We start from the raw sequence: 24,918 nt of genomic DNA, 5'->3' as shown, positions 1-24,918 counted from the left end.
ATGCACACTTTTGAATTACCGGCACTTTATTTGGGCATTTCAATTTCCTTTTACTTTATAGTTGGACTCATATAAATTATGATGATGATTACACTACATTGACATTAACATTAACATGACAGGTTAAGTGATGTACACATGAAGGCATCAGTAATTATATTCCAATAATATCAAATAGATTTTTCTGAAATGGACCATTTTGCATGTTGAAAACTTTTACTTTTGTTACTTTAAGTATCCTATTTTTTATGCTAATACTGTTGCATTGTTGAATTCTGTTGAATACATTTTTTTCATGTGAAAAAGCCCCAGCTTGTGAGTTTTGTCACTGTTTTTTACATTTGAGACGTCTGCATTGATTCCTCGCACAAATACACAAATTTCCTCCACGATGTAAGTAAACTTATAAAGCTGGCAGGCTGTTTGACAACACTAAAGCTAGACACCGTGCTGCTGCACCTGTTTTCATAAGCCAAATAAAGATAGCAACAAGAAATTACATCAACACTTAAAAAGGCAAACTGGAGCATGGATGGGGCAATAATGGGGCCAATTTGTATTTCAAATTTATTGGGGGATTCACTATTTGACAGAAACGGATGATTTGCTTCCCTCGCAGACGACCAAGAATATGCACCCGATGTTCTGACGTCTCGACTGTTCGTTTGATTTTGTGCATTGAGAAGTTTGACTCTGAATTTTGAAAATGTTCGTGTTTTTTCTTGATATTTCTCTGTAGCAGCTGATTATTTGTCTGCCATATAGCTAATCGCGTGTGGGTTCATAGATTTCAAACAGAAAAAATATACACTTGAAGTGGAAGCTGGAGCGGACACAAGCAAACAGCAGACTCTGGTGGAGGAAGATGTGGCAGAAGACACAAACCTGCAACCTCCAGTAAAGAAATATCACATTATTCTACTGTCTATAACACGTCTTCTGATGAATTATAGTCTACTAATTTTCAGTTGGCGTAGAAGTTATTTAAATTTATGGGGGACTCTTAATAATTACACAAAGAAACTGGGATGAAAAAAAAGTTGTTATGATGCAAATGAGACCCTCTGCATTCCTTTTTTTGTATGACAACTTGGCAAATACGTACCTTGTAATGCACTGAGTAAATTCCAAATGCAGAACTTTCAATTGTTGATCGACAAGTTGATCCTTTGCCTTAAGTTGACTATCTGAGTAATCTTAGATCTAAACTAGGCCAGTGGTCACAATAACATCTACCCAAGTACAGCACTTGAGTGCAATTTTGAGGAAGTTTTACTGCAATATTTCCACTTTAGGTCACTTCATTATTTCAATGCACAAAAGGGAAATATTCTGTTTCTTGCTCTGCTTTTGTACTGACAGGTGTATTTCATAGCACCTTATCATGTGACCATTTCACATGTATACAGAACCTGTGATAAGCTTATAAAATACAGTACATTGCTCCAGAAGAAAGTGGTGATTCCAAACCATTCTGACTTGTGTAACCTTACAGTACTTCATCAAAGAGGCGTTTCCCCTCTGTACTTCTCTGATGGTTTCACTTGAATAAGTGTTTGACAGTTTCCACCACTGACTGCAGTTCTGTGGTAAACTTGAGTTGAATCTTGAATATTATACTGGTGTTTCGTCCATGTTGTTTACCCCCTTGGTTTCATTGCTGTGACTGGACCAGAACATCTGTGTTTCTCTTTATGACCAGTGTCTATACCAATTTTATGCAATGCTGCCCTCTACTGGACATATGATGATGCTGACATTTGAATCTGCTGATCTGCATTCATCACACCATGCAGAGGTTGGTATGTGCATGTTCATGAGGGGATTTTACATTTCTTTGACCTCTACACATATCACCTTTAGTTCTCAGTATTCAGATGTCAAGTACATTTACACATGGGTAGGGTTTTTCCACAAACATGTCATGCACTTGATAGACAGTTTGTTGCTTGTTGCATGACAATGACTCAGAATTGTTGCCTGAGCTGAAACACATTGCCTCATACTTTAATGTAAGTAGGTTTAAAGAGGTAAACATGTCAGTGCAGTAAACAGGGCTGACTGCCTGCAACAAGATGTGGACACAAGCACCTGCCAGTAGCTGGTGCCAGACAATCACACCAGACTATTGGCCAGATGGCTGTGTGCAGCTCAACCAATGAAATGCTGTAAAATCACATTAATAACCAACCAGTCGGACAGACCCACATTTTTATAGCAGCTGCAATGTAAATCTGTCCGTTGAGTGCAAGCATCACCGCAAAAGTCACAACCTTCTCAAAGCATGTAGAATCAAATGTTGTTTCTTTGCTTGTTTGCACTACATTTTATAGAAAAAAACATGAATTAAAGAAGGTTTGATGTTAGAATATAAATGAATGTGTCTGCAGCTCTACGCAGCTGCATAAAGACTAAGATGTTTGAGTTTCATGGCTCCAGTGCTGTTTTTAGCAAACAAGCTCAGACAGGCCAAGTGCAAGCTACAGTAGCAACCAATGGCAGAGAGCCATGGTAAACCACTGGTAAAGAAAGTGGAATATTTACACAGGGAGGGGTGGATAGAGTATTTTGAATGGGGTGTCCAAGTGGTGGCACTGCAAAGCACCAGGTGTTGATTTAATATATACAGTAGTTTTGCATATGTGGATGTTTGTACAGTTCTCTTCTTGTATATTTTGCTTCATGAGTATTTGTATTCAGGTTGCATTTTAAACTGTTTCTATGTACTGCATGTCTGCCACCTAGTGAGTATGTGTAATAAATGTGCTTTATGCTGTGTTCATTGGACTGTTATTGTGACATTTTGTGAAAAAAAATAATTTACACTGGGTTTGTTGCTCAAGTGCATTCTGCCATAATAAATCTCCTCCCATTGCAGACCAGGGTGTATCATTGTAGTAATTGTTACCTACACACTGGCATGTGCCCCACATCTGCACTGTTTACAGCCTCCCAACAACCACACTGTCAGCCGCGTGCCTTCGGAGAGGACAAGCAGATCGGATGACGTCACCGTCTGAGAGCACGTTGAAATGTGCATGCCTGGGCCCTGCTGCAGCCGTATGTCCGAGCAAAACGCGCAGCAGAAACAGCCCCGTGCGGTTTTGCGCCTCACTCGCCACTCTCTCGTCTCTTAATAGATGAGTGGAGGCAATCTTAATCTATTAACTCTGAATTAATGTATGACTTATTTCTTAACCTTGAGTTGTTATCTTTGGATCAAAATGTTTCAGGATTTATGGACCTGCAATTTAAAAATATTCTGCTCTAAGCATAACTTTCAGGGAATGATAAGATGACTATTGCTTCGGTGTAACAATGTCATTACTATATAATTTTGCTTGGTCAAAATTAATATAGAAATTTAAAAAAAGACAAAGCAACAATAATTATATTTTATGGAGCTTTCAGCTGCACATCACAGTCTTCACCTGCTGTTCAAAGTGAGACATAAAATCGAAACAACAACAACAACAACAAAAACAACACCACGGCAATGTATAATGATCATAATAGCTTGCCAAAAAAATTTTAAAAAAGTCCATTTACTAAATTGTTAGCTCTTAATTTTGCTCTGTTGACTCAGAATAAACTAATAAGTGGACCTTTAATAAACTTTTTTGGTCAAACTATTTCCAGTGTCACCAATTAACTTTCATGATAACAATACAAAATTGCGACCGTAATTATTGCTATTACTACTACTTATTGTGATGGTGATGTTGGTGATAATGATTATTAATGTTATCAGCAGCATATTCAAGTAATAATCAAAATAAACACTGGCAGTTATTCACCATTAGTCATCAGGGTTGATTTCTGTTGAGAGTGATATCTCAATTCATGCCTTGTTACAGACAAAGTAACACACCTGAAACTGTCACAGCTATGCTTTGAACGAACTGCTAAAATCCCACACTAAATCCCAAACACTAAATTTTATTGTGATACTATTACACGTATTACGGTCAGTCCAAGTAGGACACATCAAGCGTTCCCATGTTCAGTATGTTTGGAAATGAACTCAGTACCAGGCACTCTGCAACGTGACCACCGAGCCCCGTGCAGCTAACCCCGTCCTTCACAGCCAATCACATCGCGGCGGGGCGTGTTTGGGGCGCGGATATCGCTTCGTGCTGTCCAATCACGGTCGCTTGATCCAACATCACTTGCCAGCCAATGCACTGGCACGTGTATCCCTGCGTGTAAACTACAGTTGGTGGGGCGAGCGAAAATGTCTTGAGAGCGAATATTGATCGTCAAGCGAAGACAGTCGATGCTACCAGGATTTATATCGTCTCTTTTTGAATCTTCGTACCTCATCTGGGAATATCAAAGCTGTTCTTTTGGTGAAGCATATCTGAGGTGAGCTGGTTGGGTTTTGGTTGTTGTCGTGTCTGTCCGTTGCTTTGTCGCTAACGTTAGCATGCTACTTGGGGCTGTCATTGCGACAGTGTACAAACTGCCAACATCGCTTTATTTATCTGCCACATGACGTAGCCATAATATAAAGCTTACTGTTAGCAATGAGCTATTCAAAATTCTCACAATGTGCCGTTACAGGTGAAACTTGTGCTTTATTCTAACCTTGTTTCGTGCAAACGGACCTCGCCGCAGTGAGAAAAAACATTCGTTAGTGGTTTGAGGCAGAGGAAATCGACACCACGGACTAACTAGAGACCCGTAAATAATGGCATTCGTCCAACATTCACGACCTATTTGTCTTAAAATAAGTGAACTTGGCAGTTTTTTGTTTCTGTGGGGTGGATCCGCCTGTAGACGTTGCACAATGTAGGGTCAGCCCTGCTAAATGCTCCGCTGTGATCAGTTCATTGTTTACAGTATGTAACGTTATGCTTATTTACGAGCACGTGAAATATGTTCTATTGAATCCATTCGTCGGTTAGTATTAGCAGCGCAGACTTGACACTATTACATTATTAGAGTTAGCTTGGCAAGCCACGCTTGATCAATGGTCACTCCCTTTCTGATGTTTACCTTTTATGTTGAATTATTTGTCAAGATTATTCTGTTGGTCACTGAGCTTTTGAGGCATCAACAAATGCTGTCCAGTTTATTTTGTCTTTAGACCAGTTTAAGCTGTACATATGATTGTAAGAGGTTTCAAGTTTCGATCAACTAGATATAATATAACTAAATCCTCCTAATATGGCCATGTATTTGTTGAGGGCAGGTTAGTATGCATCTGGCTAATCATATGATGTGCTGTGATTGACAGCTGTTGCAGTCCACCCAGTTCTGTGCACAGTGCTGCTGTATTTTCTGCAATAGCTGCACCCAGACAGGCTGCATCCCAATGTTCCACAAACCTACAAACCATGATTTGACAAGCTGGCATCTATATCATCATCCGCTGTGATGTACAACATGTTGTGGCATTTGTGAATATGTACATCCTCTTCCAGGTCTATAGATGCTCTGCACTGTGTCTTATGCTTTATTTCCTGCTTTACAATAAGTGTCCCAGACAGTATGGCATGACAGGCCATCAATAACAGGCCATAGCAGATTGAGAGACGCACAGGAATCTGCACAGATGGAAGCCTACAGATTCTCACAGATGTCTCACCCTATCGAGTGCCTGAGTGTGCGCATAAACATCCAGAAAGTTTACAAAAGGCATGTGTTTGACGGTGCTGTAAACAGAAGATTACAAAAGAAAACTCAAACCTTCCCTCCCCTAACTTGTAACTTCAGAGTTGTGGGTGGATACCATAAAGATGACTCCTCCAGTTTATGCATGAGCAAATCAAACTTGTCATTTTCGACACCAGCAGACGCCACTGATTTTGCATGGGTGACACAAGTTGTTAGATGGCAAGCAGTGGCAGAGGTGGTGTGATCCACATTTAATTGGTGTGATCACATGTGTGTGGGGGACTGAATCAACACAGGAGACATGACAAGTAAATAGACTATAGTTTCCATCGCAGTGTTATTTTCAAATCAGTGAGAGATTAACCGGTAGTATCTCGTATGAACTCTGATGGGTGAAGCAGAAGAGCAGCGATACATTGTTTTCTCGTGTTTTGGCTTCAAGAGCATTGTTTGTGCCCTCACTGGCCACAGAAGTGGCTTCCCACCCAATCTCTTTTCCACTATAAACTGAACTAGATTGCCTTAAATCGCTGGAAAACAAAAAGCTTAATGCTCAGAAGGACAGAGAGGCGTGGGGGAGTGAGGTGGGGGGTGTTCTCCATGTTGTCAGCCAACGAAACAATCAAGAATACTGTATTTACTGTACCACAGGCTGCCAGGAAACAGCTCAGTGGTGACCCTTTAACATGCCTGAGGTGGTGGTAATTTAAACTGTTGTTAATGAGGGTTGTGTTTCAATTTAAGATTATGAATCCAAAGTTTGATTATAGGATTTTACATTCAAAGCGGTCATAGCCTCATCTGGTGGCCACTGTTGAACTGTGTCTCATTTAGTTTCAGTTATGTATTTGTTGTCTGTATTTACAGCTGTACAAGGGCATCAAGGTTGTGTGGACAGCTTCATGTTTGTGGCATGAATTCTTCTCCTATTACTGTGATTTAACATGCCAGTGAAATATCTGGAGTTTCATATTACAGTGTATCAAGATATGGTTCTGAGTTCTGCTGGCAGGCTAAGCAGATTGCATTCTATATTAAACAGTGATTATGTACAGTTGTTCTGAAGTTACCACCCAGGGTAGAAAATTTGGCTTCCTCTAATATAGTGAATCGTGTTGCACTGAAACTGTACATGTAATCTAGACTAAAGATAATAAAGTTAATGTGTCGTACCACTGTTATCAACATTGTCTCCTCTCATAAACGTTAGTAGCTCTGTTTTTATGGTCTTCATGAAACATTTTGTCTGCGTAACTTGATATATTTACTATCAGAACTGGAAAGCGGGGCAGGGCATGACACGAGACGGATTACTCAAAAACATGAACACACGTTTGGGCATCAAGAAAAAGAAAAAGAGGCAGCTTTATTTGACAGAAGAAGCAGGATTCTTTTAGAAGTTTTACCTTAAGTTTTTTCTGCTCAGGGAAAACAGGTATTGATACTTCATGGCTAGGACCTACTTGCTTGACAAACATGTAAACATAATGGCAATTGAATTTCCCATTATTATGACACACAACAACTGAATCTTTGGTCACATTTTTCATTAAGGTACACATATGCACCATTAGTTGCTTGTCTGTAATTATATTAATTATCCCTCACTTACTCTGTTGGAAAGAGATCTGAGTCACAATTAAAAAAAAAACTTAAAAAAACACTTATGGCCCTTAATGTGTAAGTTACTTATTGGTGTCACCATCTTATATGCTTATAATGTTGAAGGTGTGCCTTTACTCCCTGATATGCATACATTTTGTGAGGGAAAGAATACTGGGTAACACTTTATATTACTGAACACATTAACCATTAACTAGTTTCTTATTAGTATGCATAGTAGTAGCATATTGGCTCTTCATTAATCATAATAGAACACTTATTGATACCTTATTGTAGGGGTAAGGGTTAAGTTGTTGACATTGTAATCCAAACTCTTAGTTAATGGCCTCATAGTTATAAAATCATGCAGAATAATGTATTGATAAGTGCTTTACAATAAGTAATATGGAGCCAGTATGCTTGTAATATGTATGATAACAAGCAACTAGTTAATTGTGAATATGTGTACTTTAATATAAAGTGTTCCCAAATCTTTTTTGTGGTTATGGTAGTTTTAGCCAAAACAGTGAACATTTGCCTCAGTGGGTGACAGAACAAGGTACTTGTTGCAACAACTACCAAGAGTGATAAAGAGAAAGCTGGCAAATATTGTGCAAGAAATGCCAACATGCAAATGAGGTTAAAAAAAAAATCACAGAAAATAAATAAATAAAAAATTCAGGAATGCAGGAAGTACCAATAATTGGACAGGATGGGTCTGGCTGTGGCGTGGTCACATGCCAGAATGAGTGAACATCCAAGCTGCAGAGCTTTCTGTATAATCCAAGTTGTTTAAACCTACGTTACAATAACCCAGTTGGAAGATTATGAACAAAGTGGTTCAGCAACAGTGGAGCAAAGGGGAAGACCGGAGCAGATTCAGAGGTAGAAAACTTCTCAAAGTGCACATGATGCCCTTCAGACTAGCACTTGATTTTATTCACAATTTGAAAGTTTTGTGATTTTAAATTTTTTTAATCAGTATATATGCTAGTTAATGGAAGATTTTGTCTGAGGTACCTCGTCTAGGTGACCTCAGTGGAAAGTGAACCACCACCCATGGCAGATTGTATCATGCTATGCTGTTTTTTTTTCCTTACTTAATTTTTGCAATGTTTTTAGAATCATTGCATTGGATGACAAAAGATGAATCATAAATTATCTTGTTTTCAGTTTCAGTTCTATGAATTATTAGGACGTGATATTTCATCTCAAGGAAGCATGAAAGATAAAGTCAAGTATAGATAGATATAAAATGGACTGTCTGTACATGCTTGTTTCTAATAATGTAATAACTTAATACACTGTTATGTAATTCCTACTACTCTAAGAAGTCATGTGGCTGTAGTGCGAAGAGGTAGATCTGGTTTTTCCCCACCCAGCTCATGCAAAGCGCGTGTGTCTTTGTCTCCTCAACGTACATCATGTACAGTGCCCGGTCTGTCAGAGACACTGGTCGTGAATCAGCTCCGCGCGTCTGTCCATCGCCTTCCTTATTTAAAAGACAAACCTCGAGGCGGGGCTGAGACCCGTGTCTGGCAGACTCTCCAGGCAGACCCCTGTCGCAGGCAGTCCAGCCTCTTCGTGACGCGCTCTCTCATTGGTCCGGCGAGCCGACCAATCAGGAGCCGGCGAGGCTTGCGGAAAACACCGCCGCGGACACGTGCCGTATGTACACAGGATGGCGAGGCGGAGCAGAGCTGCAGCGCGAGCTCTGCTGCACACCGGATAACGACATATCGCGCGGTGTGCATTTATAACACGACGATCAGACCGGCGATGGCCTTGAAACGGTACTGCTCTTTAACGTGACTGAATAATATGAACATTTCGTGATGCAGTGTGTTGTGACGGAGCGGTGCGCGGCGGTTTGTGTCAGACGAGCGGAGAAGTTCACACATGTTCACGCGCGGAGCCACGCCACACCTTCCTGCAGCCTCCATCCACATATTGCAATAGGGAAGTATCTTGGATTCGTTTCGGATGGTTATATACAAGCAGTGTGTTCCTCGTGTCTTGTTCATAATATTGTGTAAGTGTAGCCTGTATGAACTAGTGACTGTACATACTGTAGCTGTTCTGGATTTTATATGACAGACTAGCACACTGTGCTTTGTAGTGCAGATTCTGTTGATGTAATGGCAGTCAGAGCTTCTGTACTATAAATGAAAAGCATTTATTTTGTGAACAGTTGGTGTTTGAACTTCTATACAGACTGTAGATGTTTGTGGCCTGTGCTCCCATGCTTTATATACTATTACAGTATAAACTCATAAGACGTCACATTAAGTTACATTGACTGAAACTAGGGCTGCAAAAATGATCATTTTCTCTTGATAAATCAATTGATTGTTTAGTGATGAAAAAACAAACAAACATTAGGTCAAGGTGATGTCTGCAGTGCTTCTTTTGGTTGAACAGCAGTTCAGATTCCACACATTTGAGTAAATGCAACCAGCTGTGTGCTTTTCTTTTCCCTAAAAGCAGCTTTGAACGGTTGTTCATACTAACAAGTTAAATTTTGGGCCTCAAAATCAGCGTAGTTTCTTCTCTTGCATGTAGTTTCCCTTAGAAAGGCTGATTGGTCTAAAAACAGCTTTGTGTTTATAACTGCTGGCTTTAACATCTTCAGATGTTAATCATTTCCAGGAACTACATCAGGCGGCATATTCCTACTTTTTAGATCATAATGGAAGTAGCCCTCATGGTTGTCAGACAGCAGGCAGTTCCTTAATTTTTAATGTATACCATGGTGCTAGTTGTAACCAGCTGTTGGCCTGGAGAGAGCGCTTACTAAGCACTTGAATTTATCAGCCACGTATAGCCCAATGGCAAGGTGTTTCATCCAAACAGGGGAATTTGCACGCACTGAGGGGACATTAACGTTACTCCTCTGTCCAGCAGCGTTGTCCTGCCCTCAGCCCTAAACAAGGAAGTGATATCGCAGTTCCTATATAGGCAATAAATATATAATGAGCAGAGCAGTTATTTTGATTATTGATTGCCAAAACGTTTCTTCATCAATAGTCAGAAAGTAGTGAATTGTGCCCATTAGAAGTTCAAGGTTATATTTCATGTTTTTTTTTTTTTTTTTTTGTCTTAACAGTCTAAAACCCAAAGATATTAAATTTACACTGATGTAAAATCCTGAAAAGCAGCAGATCATCACAGCTTAGAAAGTAGAATTAGGGAGTGTTTGCTTGGAAAAAAAAAGGCTTACGCTGCTTATTATTAAGTTATGCATGTACATGGGTTCACAACAATCTCAAACTTCAAACTGTGTTTAACACTGATGCTACAGTTAGTAGACTGTTAGTTTAATATTGTACAAAACAAATTGGTGACACACTGCTCGATTAAGAATTTCTCCATTTCCAGCCACACTAGATCTGTGTTTTGACTGGCCAGCTAGGCAAAGTAGCAGGAAAAAGTTGAATTTAAGTGAATTCTGATCTACCGGGATATTACAGCGAAACAGCAACCATGAATTCATTTGGCGTATTGGCTTTAGTTGAAGTGAATGGAAGATTTTGGGAATATTTGCAGGACAGAGGTTTAATTAGATGTTCTCCGACATGACTTAAGTGACACCCCAACCAAGCAGTAGGTGTTCAGAGACCTGGGAATCGTTGAGTCACTTGGCCTTTTCTTAATTTGTGCAACATTGGCCACCTCAGAGTGATGCACATGAGTTACAAAAGGTGGCATGAAATTTCAGAAATTGCTGCATTATGAGTCATGTAACATATTCAGAGTGTAGCATGCATGTTGGTTAGAGGGCAAGGCAGCATCTTGTAGAGAGCAAGCTGTTGTCCATATATGTTTTGCCACACCAAGAAGGACACCTATCTTGCATAATCAGACATGGGTCTTACTGAGTGCATTTCCTGTGAATAATTTGAGTGAGTAGGTGGCATAGTGGCTCACTGTTACCTCACAGTCATGGCCTCAAACCTGACCTGGCCAGTTCAGGCATGGCAGTGCGGTGTTTACGTGTTCACCCCGTGTCTATGTGGGTTTGCTCCTTGTGCTCTGGTTTCCTCCCACAGTCCAAAGACACACATGTTGGGTGAACCGGAAACTTTGTATAGGTGGGAATATGAGCATTAATATTGCATCTGTTGATGTTTTGGCCTTGTTTGTTGTCACCCAGTGCATGCTGGGATTGGCTGCAGCAGCTGTACAGGAAACTGATTGAATCTGGGCATGCTCCGTCTCAAGCAAATAGCCCACCATAGTTTGCTCAGCAAAGGGGGGTGGCGCATCCAGTTATTCTAGTAGCCTGAGCACAGTTTCCCCGCCACCACCTCCACCCACAGCCATGTGTCTTTGCCATCAACGTGGAAGTATGCATCGATGCCAGCCTGCCTCGACGCCCACTCACACCATGCTTGCATATTTCCATAGAATAATTGCTCCTTCCCTCCGCCCAGTTCGGCCGTGTCGCACACAGCTTGTCATGTGCAAGCATGCATCATCCATCTGACCAAACATAATGCTAATTAGCATTTCACCATCATCAGGGAGGTGGCTTAGTTGCATTGAGTGTCATGAATCTGTTGAACTCACATACCTACAGTTTCCGTCCTGAATTGTTGCGTTTGCTGAAGTTATTTCTTTGTAATAAGAACCATTTGTCATTAGCTGTCCACGCCCTGTTGTCCTCCTGTCACATCTAATGAGCAGTCTCCAGCTTGTGGTGGCCACTCTGAACCTGTCCAGTCAGCCACATTGAGTTGATGCGTCAGGGCAGGAGGCTAAACCTGTCCTGAACAAATTCTGCACCAGAAGCATCACAGCACACCTGAACAACGTAGGTAAAGGGGGTTGTGGGGCAGCTAGGTGCATAAAATTGGAAGGATTGACGACCGGCGGCTGGCCTCTCTCTTCATCTGGTTGCGTCTGCAGGGCTTAAAGGATTATGTGGTGTCTCCCTTGCCTTAGGAATAAATAGTACTAGACTTTTACTTGCGTAGGTGGTGGCCATATATATACTTTGTGATACGATTCACAAACAAACCTTAATTTATAACAACACTGATGGAGAGCTTTGTCCTGTCCTCCTGGTGTTCTCTTTGTTGTGACCGTCCTCTGGGTAAAACGGGACTTAGCGATGACGACCAACAAAAGTCCCATGTAATTAGCACATGTTCACCGGTTCTATATTCAGATGCATGCATACGCACTTGCAGATTATTGTCAGTCTGTGCACAAGATGAGGTGATTGTTATCTCGAGATAATCTTGGTAAAAGGCTAACAGCTGGGCGCTCACCAACCACACATACTTCTGACAAACATTGTGCACCATGAGGCAGTGAAAACATCTCATGGCCATGCTTGAATCTTCCTTCGAGGCCGACATGATAAACTGATGATAAGCGTTCCATTTTTTAGCTTTTCGTATCTGTAGTCCTTGGGACATGCTGGCAAGACCATGACAAGCATTTTTGTAATCCTGCAGCAAAACTTATTCCCTCTCTTTCTCTGTCCACCTCTCTCTTTTTCTGTCATCTCAGGTGGCCTTTAGCACCTAGAGCAACACATCTCCAAGTGGCAAGAAGACCAGATACAGAGTGAAGAGATTGTTTTTGTTTTTTTGCTCTCACCGAGAGCTGTTTTTCTCACTCTCCCTCACAATCTCTCATCCCATCTGTTGGAGCACTTATGCCAAGGCAGTTTCATAAGCAGCAAATCATCTCTTGTCTGCGTTACTTTGAGTGACACTTTTTCTCAAGATCATTGCTGTCTTTTTGGAAAAGCGGCAGTTTGGCCATTTGTGATATTTTTACAGCCAAAGTCTGCACTCATTGAAACCCCTCATAGAAGGGCTCTGAGCCCACATTTCTTTAATTCAACATTTTTTGCAGGAGAAGCAATGGATTTCTCTCCTTAGTTATTTTAACAAACAGCCAGCAACCATGATTCACCTGTATGTACATAGTAGTCCCACTTAAATTAAAGTTATTCCTGTCTTCACCTTGGCTGACACCTTAATCAGGCTGTACCAGCTTCATCCTACTCTAGTATGAGTTATGACAACCCTAAATCAATGCCCAGCAGCAGCACTCAGGGAAGAGTGGCAAGGGCCGACGAGAAAGACAATGACCAGGAAGCGGAGTCAGAAGGGTTAAAGACCAGCAGCGGTCAGCCCGGTGCCAATGTCGCCGATCAGGATCAGGGGAGCGGATCTGGAGGCGGCTCATCACCCAGTGGAGGTTCGGGATCCGGAAGTTCGTCCGGACACCAAAGGGGGCCCAACTCCGACGATATGGACGGACTCTCAAGCGGGAACGACTCCGGCGAGAGGGAAAGCGAGGGCGGGATGGAGAGGGAGAGCGGGTCTCGTGGGCGCCAGTCCACACGCAGCTCCCACAGCTCGTCGAACGGCAAGGACTCGGGCATGATGCTGGAAACCACGGAGAGCAACAAGAGGTAAGAGAAGATGGATTTTGTACATAATTCTAAATTGTTCTGCTCTGGTTTGACACCACTTCACGTGTGTATAAATCTTGACTGCCCTCCTCTCCCAGCTCCAACTCCCAGAGCCTTTCCCCTCCCAGCGGCTCCCTGGCCTACAGCCTGCTGTCGACCAGCTCGGAGCACGACCCTCCCTCCACCTCTGGCTGCAGCAGCGACCAGTCGGCGAGGGTCCAGACCCAGAAAGAGCTCATGAAGGCCATCAAGGAGCTGAAGCTCCGCCTGCCCAGTGAGCGCAAGGCCAAGGGCCACTCCAGCACTCTAAACGCTCTCAAATATGCACTTCAGTGTGTGAAACAAGTCCGAGGTGAGGGAGTGTTTTTGTTTCTATCTTCTTCTGAGATAACCGTATACCTTTTCTGGTTAGTGGTGAATTTTAAGCTTCAGGCTTCAGTGCTTGTTGTTTGCTGCAGACATTATGTTCACTGCAATATGTAATTGCATCTGATTTTCAATGTTTCTAGCTAACAAGGAGTACTACCATCAGTGGAGTGTAGAGGAGTGTCACGGCTGCAGTCTGGACCTGTCTGCCTTCACGCTCGAGGAGCTTGACAACATCACCTCAGAGTACACCCTCAAAAACACTGTAGGTTTACACAGTTATTTACTTATTCTTACCTCCTAAGTATCTCATTACTGTGTTTAGTGAGCCATGGTTATTGTCCTTTTATTTTTATTTTTTACTTTTTTTTTTACCTTGGGTATGAGATATAACTGAATGCAAAGCAACATTGGATCAGCCACATGGCCTTGAATGCCACAAAGATTTACAAGGAACTTACAACATTTTAGGGAATATGTGTGATGCAAACAATAATGCATTGAAAGACACAGCGCTAACTTTTAAAAACTTTTTTTTTTTTTTTTATACAGGGAACTTGTTGCTTGGCTTGTGTTCAGAAACAGCTTGCTTCACACTTTCTTAATTCAGTAAAAAAAAAAGGTTGATACGACTGAGTTGCCAAATACAACTGCACAAAGAAAGATCTCAGTGACGGCTTGTTGGAGACGCCTCACTAAACTCCCGCACCTTCCTCGTCTGTGTTTACTTCTCTTCAGGATACTTTCACCATGGCCGTGTCATTCTTGTCAGGGAAGGTCGTGTACGTATCGCCCCAGGGCTCGTCCCTGCTGCGCTGTAAGCCCGATTGTCTTCAGGGGACTGTGTTTTCCGAGCTTTTGGCCCCGCAGGATGTCAGCACTTTCTACAGCGGCACGGCACCCTGCCGCCTGCCACCATGGGCCTCCTGCATCGGGTCTGGTGAGCTGAAACATGGTGCAACTGGGAAAAGGTTTTGATATAAGGGGTGTGAGGTGGTATTGAAGAAAGTGAGATCTCATGAGCATGCTAACGATAGCCAGGATGACGACAAATTTAAATTAATTTTCTGACAATACATTGATTTTTTTCTAGAACTATGCTCCACGAATCCAGTCAGGAGGATTTGTAGTTTTTGTGAAATGTCTTTGTACTATTTCCTGCACTCGCTGACTCTTTTTCCGTCTCTCTTCCCTCCCAGCGTCTCCTCCAGTTGACTGCACCCAGGAGAAGTCCATGTTCTGTCGAATCAGTGCTGACCGGACGCAGGGCGGCGAGTTGCGCTACTACCCCTTTCGCCTCACTCCCTACCAGCTCACCATCAGAGACTCGGATGTCGCCGAGCCACAGCCCTGCTGCCTGCTCATCGCAGAGAGGGTCCACTCTGGATATGAGGGTATTTATCATTTTACCGCATTTCTATCTATGTGAGCAATTAAATGTATGCGTATGCAATGTACCTATGCAGCATTTTCCTACAAACAAAAGTGATCCCTCTCAATCATCACTTATAGCCCACTAGCAGTGTGTGGCAGCGTATTTATCTGCAGAGATCACGCCCTTTGCTGGTATTTTCTTACTCTCTTCTCAGTGGTCTGGACTTTTTTTTGCTGCAACCTTTGGGTGGTAGTTGTGTGTGTAGCTTCTAGCCAATAACAGCACAGTCGTCTGCAGTTCAGGAAGTTTCCTGCCTGGACACACAAACAATTAGCTAATGTCGCTAAGACATTACTTGATAAAATATCCTCAGATCATTTTCTCGCAGGTAGTCAGGTACACCGCCCTGGAGTCGCTGCCTGACTGTATGTTGGCATGTGATGCTACAGATGGCCAGCCTACACTGGGCTGTGTGTTTTCTGGCAACTGCGGTCAGGGCCGGGGGCGTGTGCTTCTGGTGGCGTTTACCCGGAGAGAAGGGTCCAAGTTTGAACGTTGTGTTTACTAACAGTGACCGACAGTTCCTGCACAGTATACCACTAGGGAAGGATGTGTTATTTTACTTTTTTCAATTTTGGTTTAGTTTCTTTGACATTATGAGAAAGACAATGATCGCACACAGCTCAAAAAATGTCAAGGATAATTAGCGTTATAGGCGACTTGTTGTCTTCAACTGAGCAGTCGTCTGTTATTTGTGATACAGAGAAAAAAATGATGAAGCCAGTGCTAATGCAAAGTAGCGTTCCTCCTCATGTTTTTGTTGTGGCTGTGCAGCACTGATAACGCTATGTCAGAGTAACCCAGGCATCTGCAATAGGTTTCTGATAATTGCATGTCATCCTAGCTGGATTGTTCTCCCCAGGTGTTATCTTTTTCATCAGCTTTTGACTAAAAATCTAATTTGATGTGTTTTGAATGTCGGATAAGACTCTTCTTGCTTATGAATGCAATGAATGTGCTTTAATAGAGCAGATCTGCACACGATTTTGAACTTTACTCATCATTACTCATCGTATAATTTACAAGTGGAACATACATTTGAAGCTGTAAAGTACTTGAAATGATCTGAGTGTGAAGATATGAAAGAGACTGGAGACATGCTTGGAGCACCATATTCCTCTGAATATGGATTATATCATGTACACCAAATCACTGTATATCCTTCAGGATTGCAAATAAGCCTTTATCATACTGTCTGTTTGATCCTGTCAGCCTGTCCTTGTTACATGCTTTTCATCTGTTTCATCTGTGTCCTCTCAGCTCCTCGTATCCCTCCAGACAAGAGGATCTTCACCACCAGTCACACTCCCAGCTGCCTCTTCCAGGAAGTTGACGAGAGGTCAGTTATCCGACCTCTGATACTATGTGTTGTTGTGTTCATCCATTTTTTTTGCAGTTATTACATATATTATCTTACTTCGACATCATTTTGTGGTAAACATACTGCTACTATCTAACATTGTGGAAATATATTGTGTTTGCAGGGCAGTGCCATTGTTGGGCTACCTGCCTCAGGACTTGGTGGGAACCCCCACCCTGCTCTACATCCACCCTGAAGACAGGCCCTTGATGGTGGCTATACATGAGAAGAGTGAGTCTGTTTAGCAGTGAACTCATTCTTAACTTAATACATTCATCATATACTGGTAAATTGCCCTTTTCTGTTTTGATTTCTACGTTTAAGTAGTTTCTCTTTTTTCTTCGCACTTTATTTACAATTTGTTGTGCTATTGAGTCAGAACTCCTACTGAAATTATGGTATTTTAATATGAAAATAATCTTTCATATCTTCCATATGTCTTTATCCCGTCTCAACTTTCTCATGCATGTCTGCTCTGTTGTCTCTCTTCAGTCTTTCAGTTTGCAGGGCAGCCGTTCGAGTATTCACCCTTGAGGATGTGCGCCCGCAGCGGGGAATATCTGACCATCGACACTAGCTGGTCTTCCTTTGTCAACCCCTGGAGCCGGAAGGTGGCGTTCATCGTAGGGCGCCACAAAGTCAGAACGTAAGATTCTTAATAAGCTCACTGAAAAACAAATGCTGCTAGAGTACTAATTATAAAATATTTTCAATTACACTAAAGGAGGGTCCTTTAATGTAAAGCCTGAGGCATGTTTGTGGCATGTTCGCTAACATTGTTCCCTGTCTCCAGGAGCCCTCTGAATGAAGACGTCTTCACGATGCCACAGGGCTACGAGAGTCGGGTCACCACGCCCGACGTCGTCCAGCTGAGCGAGCAGATCCACCGGGTCCTGGTGCAGCCGGTGCACAGCGGCAGCTCTCAGGGCTACAGCTCGTTAGGGTCCAGCGGCTCGCGGGGGTCCCGCCGTTCACACCAACAGCACCACAGTGCCTCCGCCACCTCGTCCAGTGACAGCAATGGCCCCGCCATGAACAAGGCTGCCACCGCGGTCACTTTGCACAAGCCGGTGAGTTTTGCAGAGCGACGTGTGGTTTTTAGGTCTCATGCAGGAGTTAAACATAGCAGAGGAAAACAAGCAGCTGTTACTTACATACAGTTTATTAAAATAATTTACGTGAGGTGTGGATGAGTCTTTATATTTTGGACAATATAGTTGGTCATCTTCGAATGGTTATGTAGCAATATGTGACCTTTGAGAGGCCACAGAGACCTATGTTGCACAGATGACTGTCTTTGACAGTCAACAGTCTTCAAATAGCAAACATTTTGCTGCCTCAAAGTGAGGAAAATGGCAAATTAGCATGAGATTCACAGCAATGTCTGTTTAACAAGTCTGTTGCTGTTTTTCCAGATGACGTTCCAGCAGATCTGCAAAGACGTTCACATGGTCAAGACCAATGGACAGCAGGTGTTTATTGAGTCCCGTAACCGGCCACCGCCCAGAAAAAACACCAGCACAGGTAAAAGTAAAGGACAGTTGCATCCTGTATTGTTGATATATATATGGTGTATAAGTCAAACAACAATTGATGACTTTTGATGTCAAAAAGACCTCACCCGTCATCTAAAGTCTCCATTTCCTGTTCCTGTCTACCCTTCATTCAGGCCCAACAAGCATCAAAGCCGTCACCAGTGACCCAGTCAGAGGTTTGATAGCTGACCTGACCAAACCACCCAAAGCATTGATCCCTGCACCACTTGTACAGAAGGAGGCCCCTACTGGATACTCCTACCAGCAGATCAACTGTCTGGACAGCATCATAAGGTGTGTGTGTGTGTGTGTGTGTGTGTGTGTGTGTGTGTGTGTGTGTGTGTGTGTGTGTGTGTATGCACAAACCTAAAGTATTTTGGTCTCATTATTGTTTGGTTATTACTTCACGAATCACTCATCCAACGATGCTCCGACTCCACTCAGGTACTTGGACAGCTGTAACATTCCTAACACAGTGAAAAGGAAGTGCGGCTCCTCCTCCTGCACCTCCACATCTGATGACGACAAACAGCAGGAGGCCAGTGGCAACAACAAAGGTACTTTTCGATCATTACCTAGAATTGGTTTGGATCTTTATGTAGATAATAATGCAGGGGTACTTAATCAAGCCCTACATGATCCGACTGTTTTTATTTTTGTGCATTTACCAATAAACATCCAGCTAGAAAAATCTTATTCTAGTTTTTGAAAATAGATTTTTCTATGCAGCATCCTTGATTTGTCTCATGAGAGCCTACAGATCACCAATAAGCATGCTTCATTGATGCTCACGTGTCCAGACGGTACCCATCATTATTGAAACTGAACGTGTTGAACTTGTTCCTGCAGGTGGTTCAGTTAGCCTCGTAGGTGAACCACCTTCTCTGCCCCCCCTGACCATGGCCACAAAGGCAGAGAGTGTCGCCTCAGTCACGTCCCAGTGTAGCTTCAGCAGCACCATCGTGCATGTGGGAGACAAGAAGCCTCCTGAGTCAGGTGGGAATCATCACTCAAGCTCTCTGCACTCTATAGCATGTGCTGCTCAGCATGTTGTTTCTTTGAAATGACAAAGTAGGAGGTCTGCTGCCTTCACTATAATTAAGGCTGGAGCTTGAGTTCAGCCTCCAAATCTTTTTCTTTTGGAGCCCTACTTTTTATGTTGACCAGTAACACACTCTTTTCTTATTTTAACTTACTTGCTTATTTTAAGGAACTGACCACAATGTGTTTTTACTACTTCAAAAGTCTTAAGAATTATCTTGCAGAAACCTGTAGCCGCTTGATAAAACTGCAGATTGCAGGTAATCTGATCTACGCCTTTTTTCATCTTATCCTGGAAATTTTCCCTTTTAAGTTTCTCAGTGTCACCTCCTTTTTTTTCTTGCTTTAATATAAATATGTGTTCAACAGATTCCTCTTTTTTGGCTGTTTAAAATCAAAACATTGTAACTGTTGCTGAATAATGTTAAATTTGAAAATGTAGTATACAGTGTCTTAGAGTAAGCAAAACTAACACAGTACTGTCTTTCTACTACTGCCTGTATCAGTCCTCAGTTTGCTAACATTAGCCACCATTAGCTATCGATCATAGCGGAGCACGTAAGGCTGCAGCAACAAAATCCAACAGTGCATTTTGCTGTTTATGGATTTAGCTTTTCACCTCTCAGAAGAGCATTGTTTCATTTCCTCTTTCTAAAGTTTCATTGTCTCACATTAAAGCTTCAAACACCACTCCATTTTTTTTTTTTTATCTCTATCACAGACATCGTCATGGAAGAGGCTCCTACAACTCCCACCCTTGCTCCTCCAACGAGTACCCTGATTCGTCCCGCCAGCAGCCCAACACCACCCACTAACACAGCCATCACCCCCCCTCCTCCGCCTCCTCCTCCTCCACCCCCTCCCCCTCAAACCACTCAGCCAGAGAGGGACAGCCGGAGAAGTGGAAGTGTAGGAGGTGGTGGAGGAGGCCGGATGGGCTTGACAAAGGAGGTGCTATCCGCCCACACCCAGCAGGAGGAGCAGGCGTTCCTTGACCGCTTCAAGGACCTTAGCAAACTGCGCGTTTTCGATCAGACGGCGTCTTCGACTCTGCGCTGCCATACCCCGGCTGCCAACCCTCTGTCACGAGGTAGGGGCACGCTGCTCCCACCAGTCTAACACACACAGTAATGTATATATATTGCATATTAATTGTTAACAATTGATTGTTAAAGTTGTAATATTATTGCTAAATTTAGTGTCTCCTTCTCTTGCTAGGAGTGCGTTGTTCTCGAGACTACCCAGCCGCAGGAAGCAGCACCGGCCACAGACGTGGTCGTGGCGGTAAGAGGCTCAAGCACCAGGAGTCATCTGACCAGCACAGCTCACTGGGCCTGAGCGGGAGTCGCCGTGACCCCAGAACAAGCACAGTTCCCATGCCCCTCAACATGCCTCTCGGACCCCCAACAAACTCCTCCTCTTGGCCGTCCGTAGGCTCGCAGGCCAGCATTCCCGCCGCCCCTTTCGCTCCCGGTATGCTTCCGATCTACCCTGTTTACCCGCCGCTCGCACAGCCCTTCCCCCAGCCGGTTCCAGATCCATCACGTTTCCCGGCTACCCAGATGGTGCCTCCCATGATGGCCCTCGTTCTGCCCAACTACATGTTCCCTCAGATGGGAGCACCCATCCCTCAGCCAGGCGCCACCCCCGGACACTTCTACAATCCTAACTTCACATACCCCGGCGCCACCCCAGCTGCTATTCCCACTGTCATTTCCAACCCGGTACCCATTCCAGCCACCTGCGCCCCGTCTCGTAGCAGCACCCCCCAGTCTTACAGTCAGACCCCTGCTGACCGTGAGGGTGCAGAGTCCCCCCTCTTCCAGTCCCGATGCTCCTCTCCTCTCAACCTGTTGCAGCTGGAGGAATCACCAAGCAACCGGTTAGAGGTCGCCACAGCCTTGGCAGCATCACAGCAAGCCACGCCTTCTGTGCAGGGCGGCGCCGCCGGGGGACAGACCTCAGCCAATCAAGGGAGCTCCGATGATACCTCCAAGGAGAATGAGAACGTAAGTGCAAGGACACTCAGGATAAGATGTTAAGCGCTCACACCTATTTTTTCCTTTAAAATGTGTCTTTATTTCATGGAATCCTTGCTCTCTTTTCCCCCGTTAGGGTGAGTCCAACCAAGATGCCATGTCCACTTCCAGTGACCTGCTGGATATGTTGCTGCAGGAAGACTCCCGCTCAGGCACCGGCTCAGCTGCCTCTGGCTCAGGGTCCTCAGGGACGAGGTCCTCTGGTTCAGGCTCTGGCTCCAACGGCTGCAGCTCCTCTGGCACCAGCGGCACCAGTTAGTAGACTTTTTCGAATTTAAGCAGTAAGAGTAAGAGTTATGGGTCAGCCTGACTCTGATTTTGCTTCAAAGTCACGCTGCCAATTTTACACAGAGTCCTTCCTGGATAATAAAATAGAAATCTTGTACTTCAACATAACAAACATTTCCTTGAAGGAAAATTAAACAAATCACATTCTATAACCAGGGAGTGAAAGATCATTTCCAAAAAATGAAAAATAATAGAACTTTTAACACCACTACCTCTGCTAAACAACCCAAAAACCTGGAAAGCAACTTTAATTAGCTTTTTCAGACAGAATCCCACTTTAATACCTGAAAAGTCTACTCACTGTTAATTCTCAACTTTCATTTTCTTGTCCATCCAGGCAGCAGCCAGGGCAGCCACACCAGCAAGTACTTTGGTAGCATTGACTCGTCAGAGAATGATCATTCCCGCAAACAGCCAGCAGGGGGCAGCAGTAGCGCCGGAGGGGACGGTGGCGAGGAGCAGTTCATCAAGTGTGTCCTGCAGGACCCCATCTGGCTGCTGATGGCCAACACTGACGACAAGGTCATGATGACCTATCAGCTGCCTGTCAGGTACTTCCATTCTCACACCTTCCATCCCAGTTGACATATGACCGCTCTTTGGTCAAACTAGCTGCTCTCGAGACAGCAGGTTTTCAGTGACCCTCTCCCCCTGTGCCTGAATAACAGGGACATGGAGACGGTGCTGCGAGAGGACCGCGAGGCCCTGAGGAGCATGCAGAAACACCAGCCACGCTTCACCGAGGAGCAGAAGAAGGAGCTGAGCCAGGTGCACCCCTGGATCCGCACAGGACGCCTGCCCCGAGCCATCAACATCTCTGTAAGTACACTGCGACTCAACCCTGAGCTATGAAAGCATTCACAGTGTGCATTATTGTTCAGATACATCAAGTAAGCATGAATGCAACACACACAAATGCAATGAAATCACCTGTTTCTCTTTGGTTTGTCTCAGGGCTGCGCAGGCTGCAAGTCTCCCCCCTCCGTGCCTCCCTCCGCTCCGTTCGACGTGGAGATCCACGAGATGGAGCTGTGCAACGTGCTGAAAGCACAGGAGGAGGACGGCGGCAAGGGGAAGGAAACTCTGTCAGCGACAGCCATGGACGAGGCTCACCCAGAAGATGAGGATGAAGAAGACGAGGTAGAGGAGAAAGACACCAAAACACAAGGCGGACGACAAGACATGCCAGCAGAGGAGCAGGGGGCGGCCTCAGAAGAAGCTGTGACTGAAAAGTCTCACATGACTCGCTAAGATGGTGGCCGAAGATGAAGCACTATTGTGACCTTTTTAATGCTGATATGCAGAAAATGTGCACCTTCCAGGACTTTCTGTGCCCAAAACATCATTACACAAGGTGTAAAAGTTGTTAAAATTGGGATTCGCTGGGACATGCGGTGCATATTGATCGAGGCAACTTCCATTTATTGTTTGACAGGTCAGGCAGGACACTTGGCCCAGTTAATTCTTCGCCAAGTCTGACTTTGATGACAGCACAAGAGGCATGTTGTATGACTGCATATTAAATGCCTTGGAAACTACAGGACATGCACATTCAGTTTCAGAGAGCGAATTATCTTTCCCTCCCCCCTCACCCGTTCTCGTAGTTCTCGGCATATTTATTTAACTTGTAAGATAATCAGAGAGGACTGAGGTGAATGTGTTACAAAAAGGCGCCTTTATAAAAAGATGGATGTTCTTCACCGCAGTGTCCTCCTTGATGTTTTCATCTCTCCTGTTCAGGGTTCAGCTCACGAGGAAAGAGGGGAGTTAAATCTGTGACTTTTCTTCTCGTTGAATGTTTCCTAGGTTGTTTGGGGTCCTGCTCCCGCCTAGATCCTGTTTCTCTCGAAGACAAGGCTTTTGTTGATGAAAAACATTTGTCCAGACTAAAGAAAAAGCCACTTTCCCCCACTGGAGAACATGTGCAGTGAGAACCAGGGTTTATTTTGTAAACATTGTGTATATTTTTATACTTTCAATCCCATGCAAATGGAGACAGGACAAATGCCTGAAAGAGTGTTTGTACTGTAAAAAGTGTATGTGAAAATCAAGGATTCAAATCTTATCCGGCAGAAAAACAATCACTTTAGGATCTGAAGCAGAGCTTGTGTGTCTCATGACGCAGTTGCTTTACTCAAGCGACATAAAGTCAGTGGCGGGGCAGCGTGGCCATCGCCAACAGGTCGAGTTGGACTTCTAAGGTTCCTCTTTAGCCGGGCATTAGTTTTCACAAACATCACAGACACTGTTTCCTAACTGCCAGCACGCTAAAGGAGCTGCGACGTCTTCAGCGGAGGGAGAGCTTTGGTTGCCGGTGCTCGCTCGCGGCGTTAAGTGGATTTGAAAGAGGTGGACTTAACTCATAAAAAGTCTCGGGAGTTTGGAGAGTGTTTACTATCTTTTTTCCTCTCTGTCCCTTTCTCTGTGGCACTGTTCTGGTCATGTGATATCCTATGCTTTATGGCGTCAGTGGTGTCTGCAACAGTTTCTTAATATTTTTGTGAAATTCTTTGTACAAAAAAAACACAATAAAAAGACTTGAAAACTTTACACGTGAGGTCTGATTTTTTTTTTTTTTTAAAGCTGTTTGCTCTCCTGCAGTCAGTTTTATGATTACATCTCTTTGCAGGCTATTTTTGCCAGCGGGTGTTTTGCAGCAGTTGGCCGGGATACACACAAGTGTCCGGAATGAACTGGAAGCAGAGAGCAAATCATGCAGCTACTTTCTTTACTGAACCACAGTCTCCTTCTATTCAACTGTGGTTTCCACCCAGAGTGGTCACCGCAGCTTAAAAAAGACAAAAGGCATGTCCTCATTTAGACAAAGGCAGGGCTGCCAGGTTGACTTCATCGCACATTTATCATTAGATCAATGACGACAATGACTGTAATGTAAGTGGGTTATTTTGTGATGTTAATAGACCAGCTTGAAGCCTTTTTAAAGTCACATTCCGAATATTAAAACTCTAACAATAATGATGGCCCTTTCCCTACCAAAATAAAATGCATTTTACTGTAGAGTTCAGCATGTTTAGAGACGTCCATATTTACTTTTATAAGTCCAGTCTCAGTTCTGTTTTGGTTGAACCTACTGTAAACTCCTTCAGCTCCTCTTTTTTTCCACCACTGTGAATTCTGCGGAAAGGAATTTAATCCTCATAATAGCCTTGCAGAGTAAATTGCGTGTGTGCCTAAATAGG

At 43.6% G+C, this 24,918-nt stretch overlaps 1 protein-coding gene across 2 annotated transcripts; it reads left to right on the top strand.

The window, feature by feature from the left end:
* Positions 1-4,202: 4,202 nt before the first annotated feature.
* per1b (period circadian clock 1b) lies at positions 4,203-24,268 on the top strand. 2 transcript variants are annotated; one of them, XM_041965523.1, is made up of 20 exons: positions 4,203-4,365; positions 12,739-13,654; positions 13,753-14,006; positions 14,164-14,285; positions 14,759-14,960; positions 15,220-15,414; positions 16,716-16,794; positions 16,940-17,046; positions 17,308-17,461; positions 17,609-17,885; positions 18,231-18,339; positions 18,485-18,644; positions 18,795-18,907; positions 19,200-19,346; positions 20,113-20,481; positions 20,610-21,400; positions 21,507-21,684; positions 22,056-22,269; positions 22,387-22,537; positions 22,673-24,268. In XM_041965523.1, exons 2-20 carry the CDS (start codon positions 13,248-13,250, stop codon positions 22,967-22,969), a joined length of 4,326 nt encoding a protein of 1,441 aa, XP_041821457.1. In that variant the 5' UTR covers positions 4,203-4,365; positions 12,739-13,247; the 3' UTR covers positions 22,970-24,268. The 2 variants fall into 2 exon arrangements, with proteins under 2 accessions (XP_041821457.1, XP_041821458.1); XM_041965524.1 differs by lacking the exon at positions 4,203-4,365 and adding an exon at positions 8,917-9,014.
* Positions 24,269-24,918: the final 650 nt, after the last annotated feature.

Source organism: Chelmon rostratus, chromosome 23 (genome assembly GCF_017976325.1).
Source record: "Chelmon rostratus isolate fCheRos1 chromosome 23, fCheRos1.pri, whole genome shotgun sequence".
NCBI lineage: Eukaryota > Metazoa > Chordata > Actinopteri > Chaetodontiformes > Chaetodontidae > Chelmon > Chelmon rostratus.
Note: the sequence above shows the minus strand (reverse complement) of the source record. Positions and strands in the feature narration are given on the sequence as shown.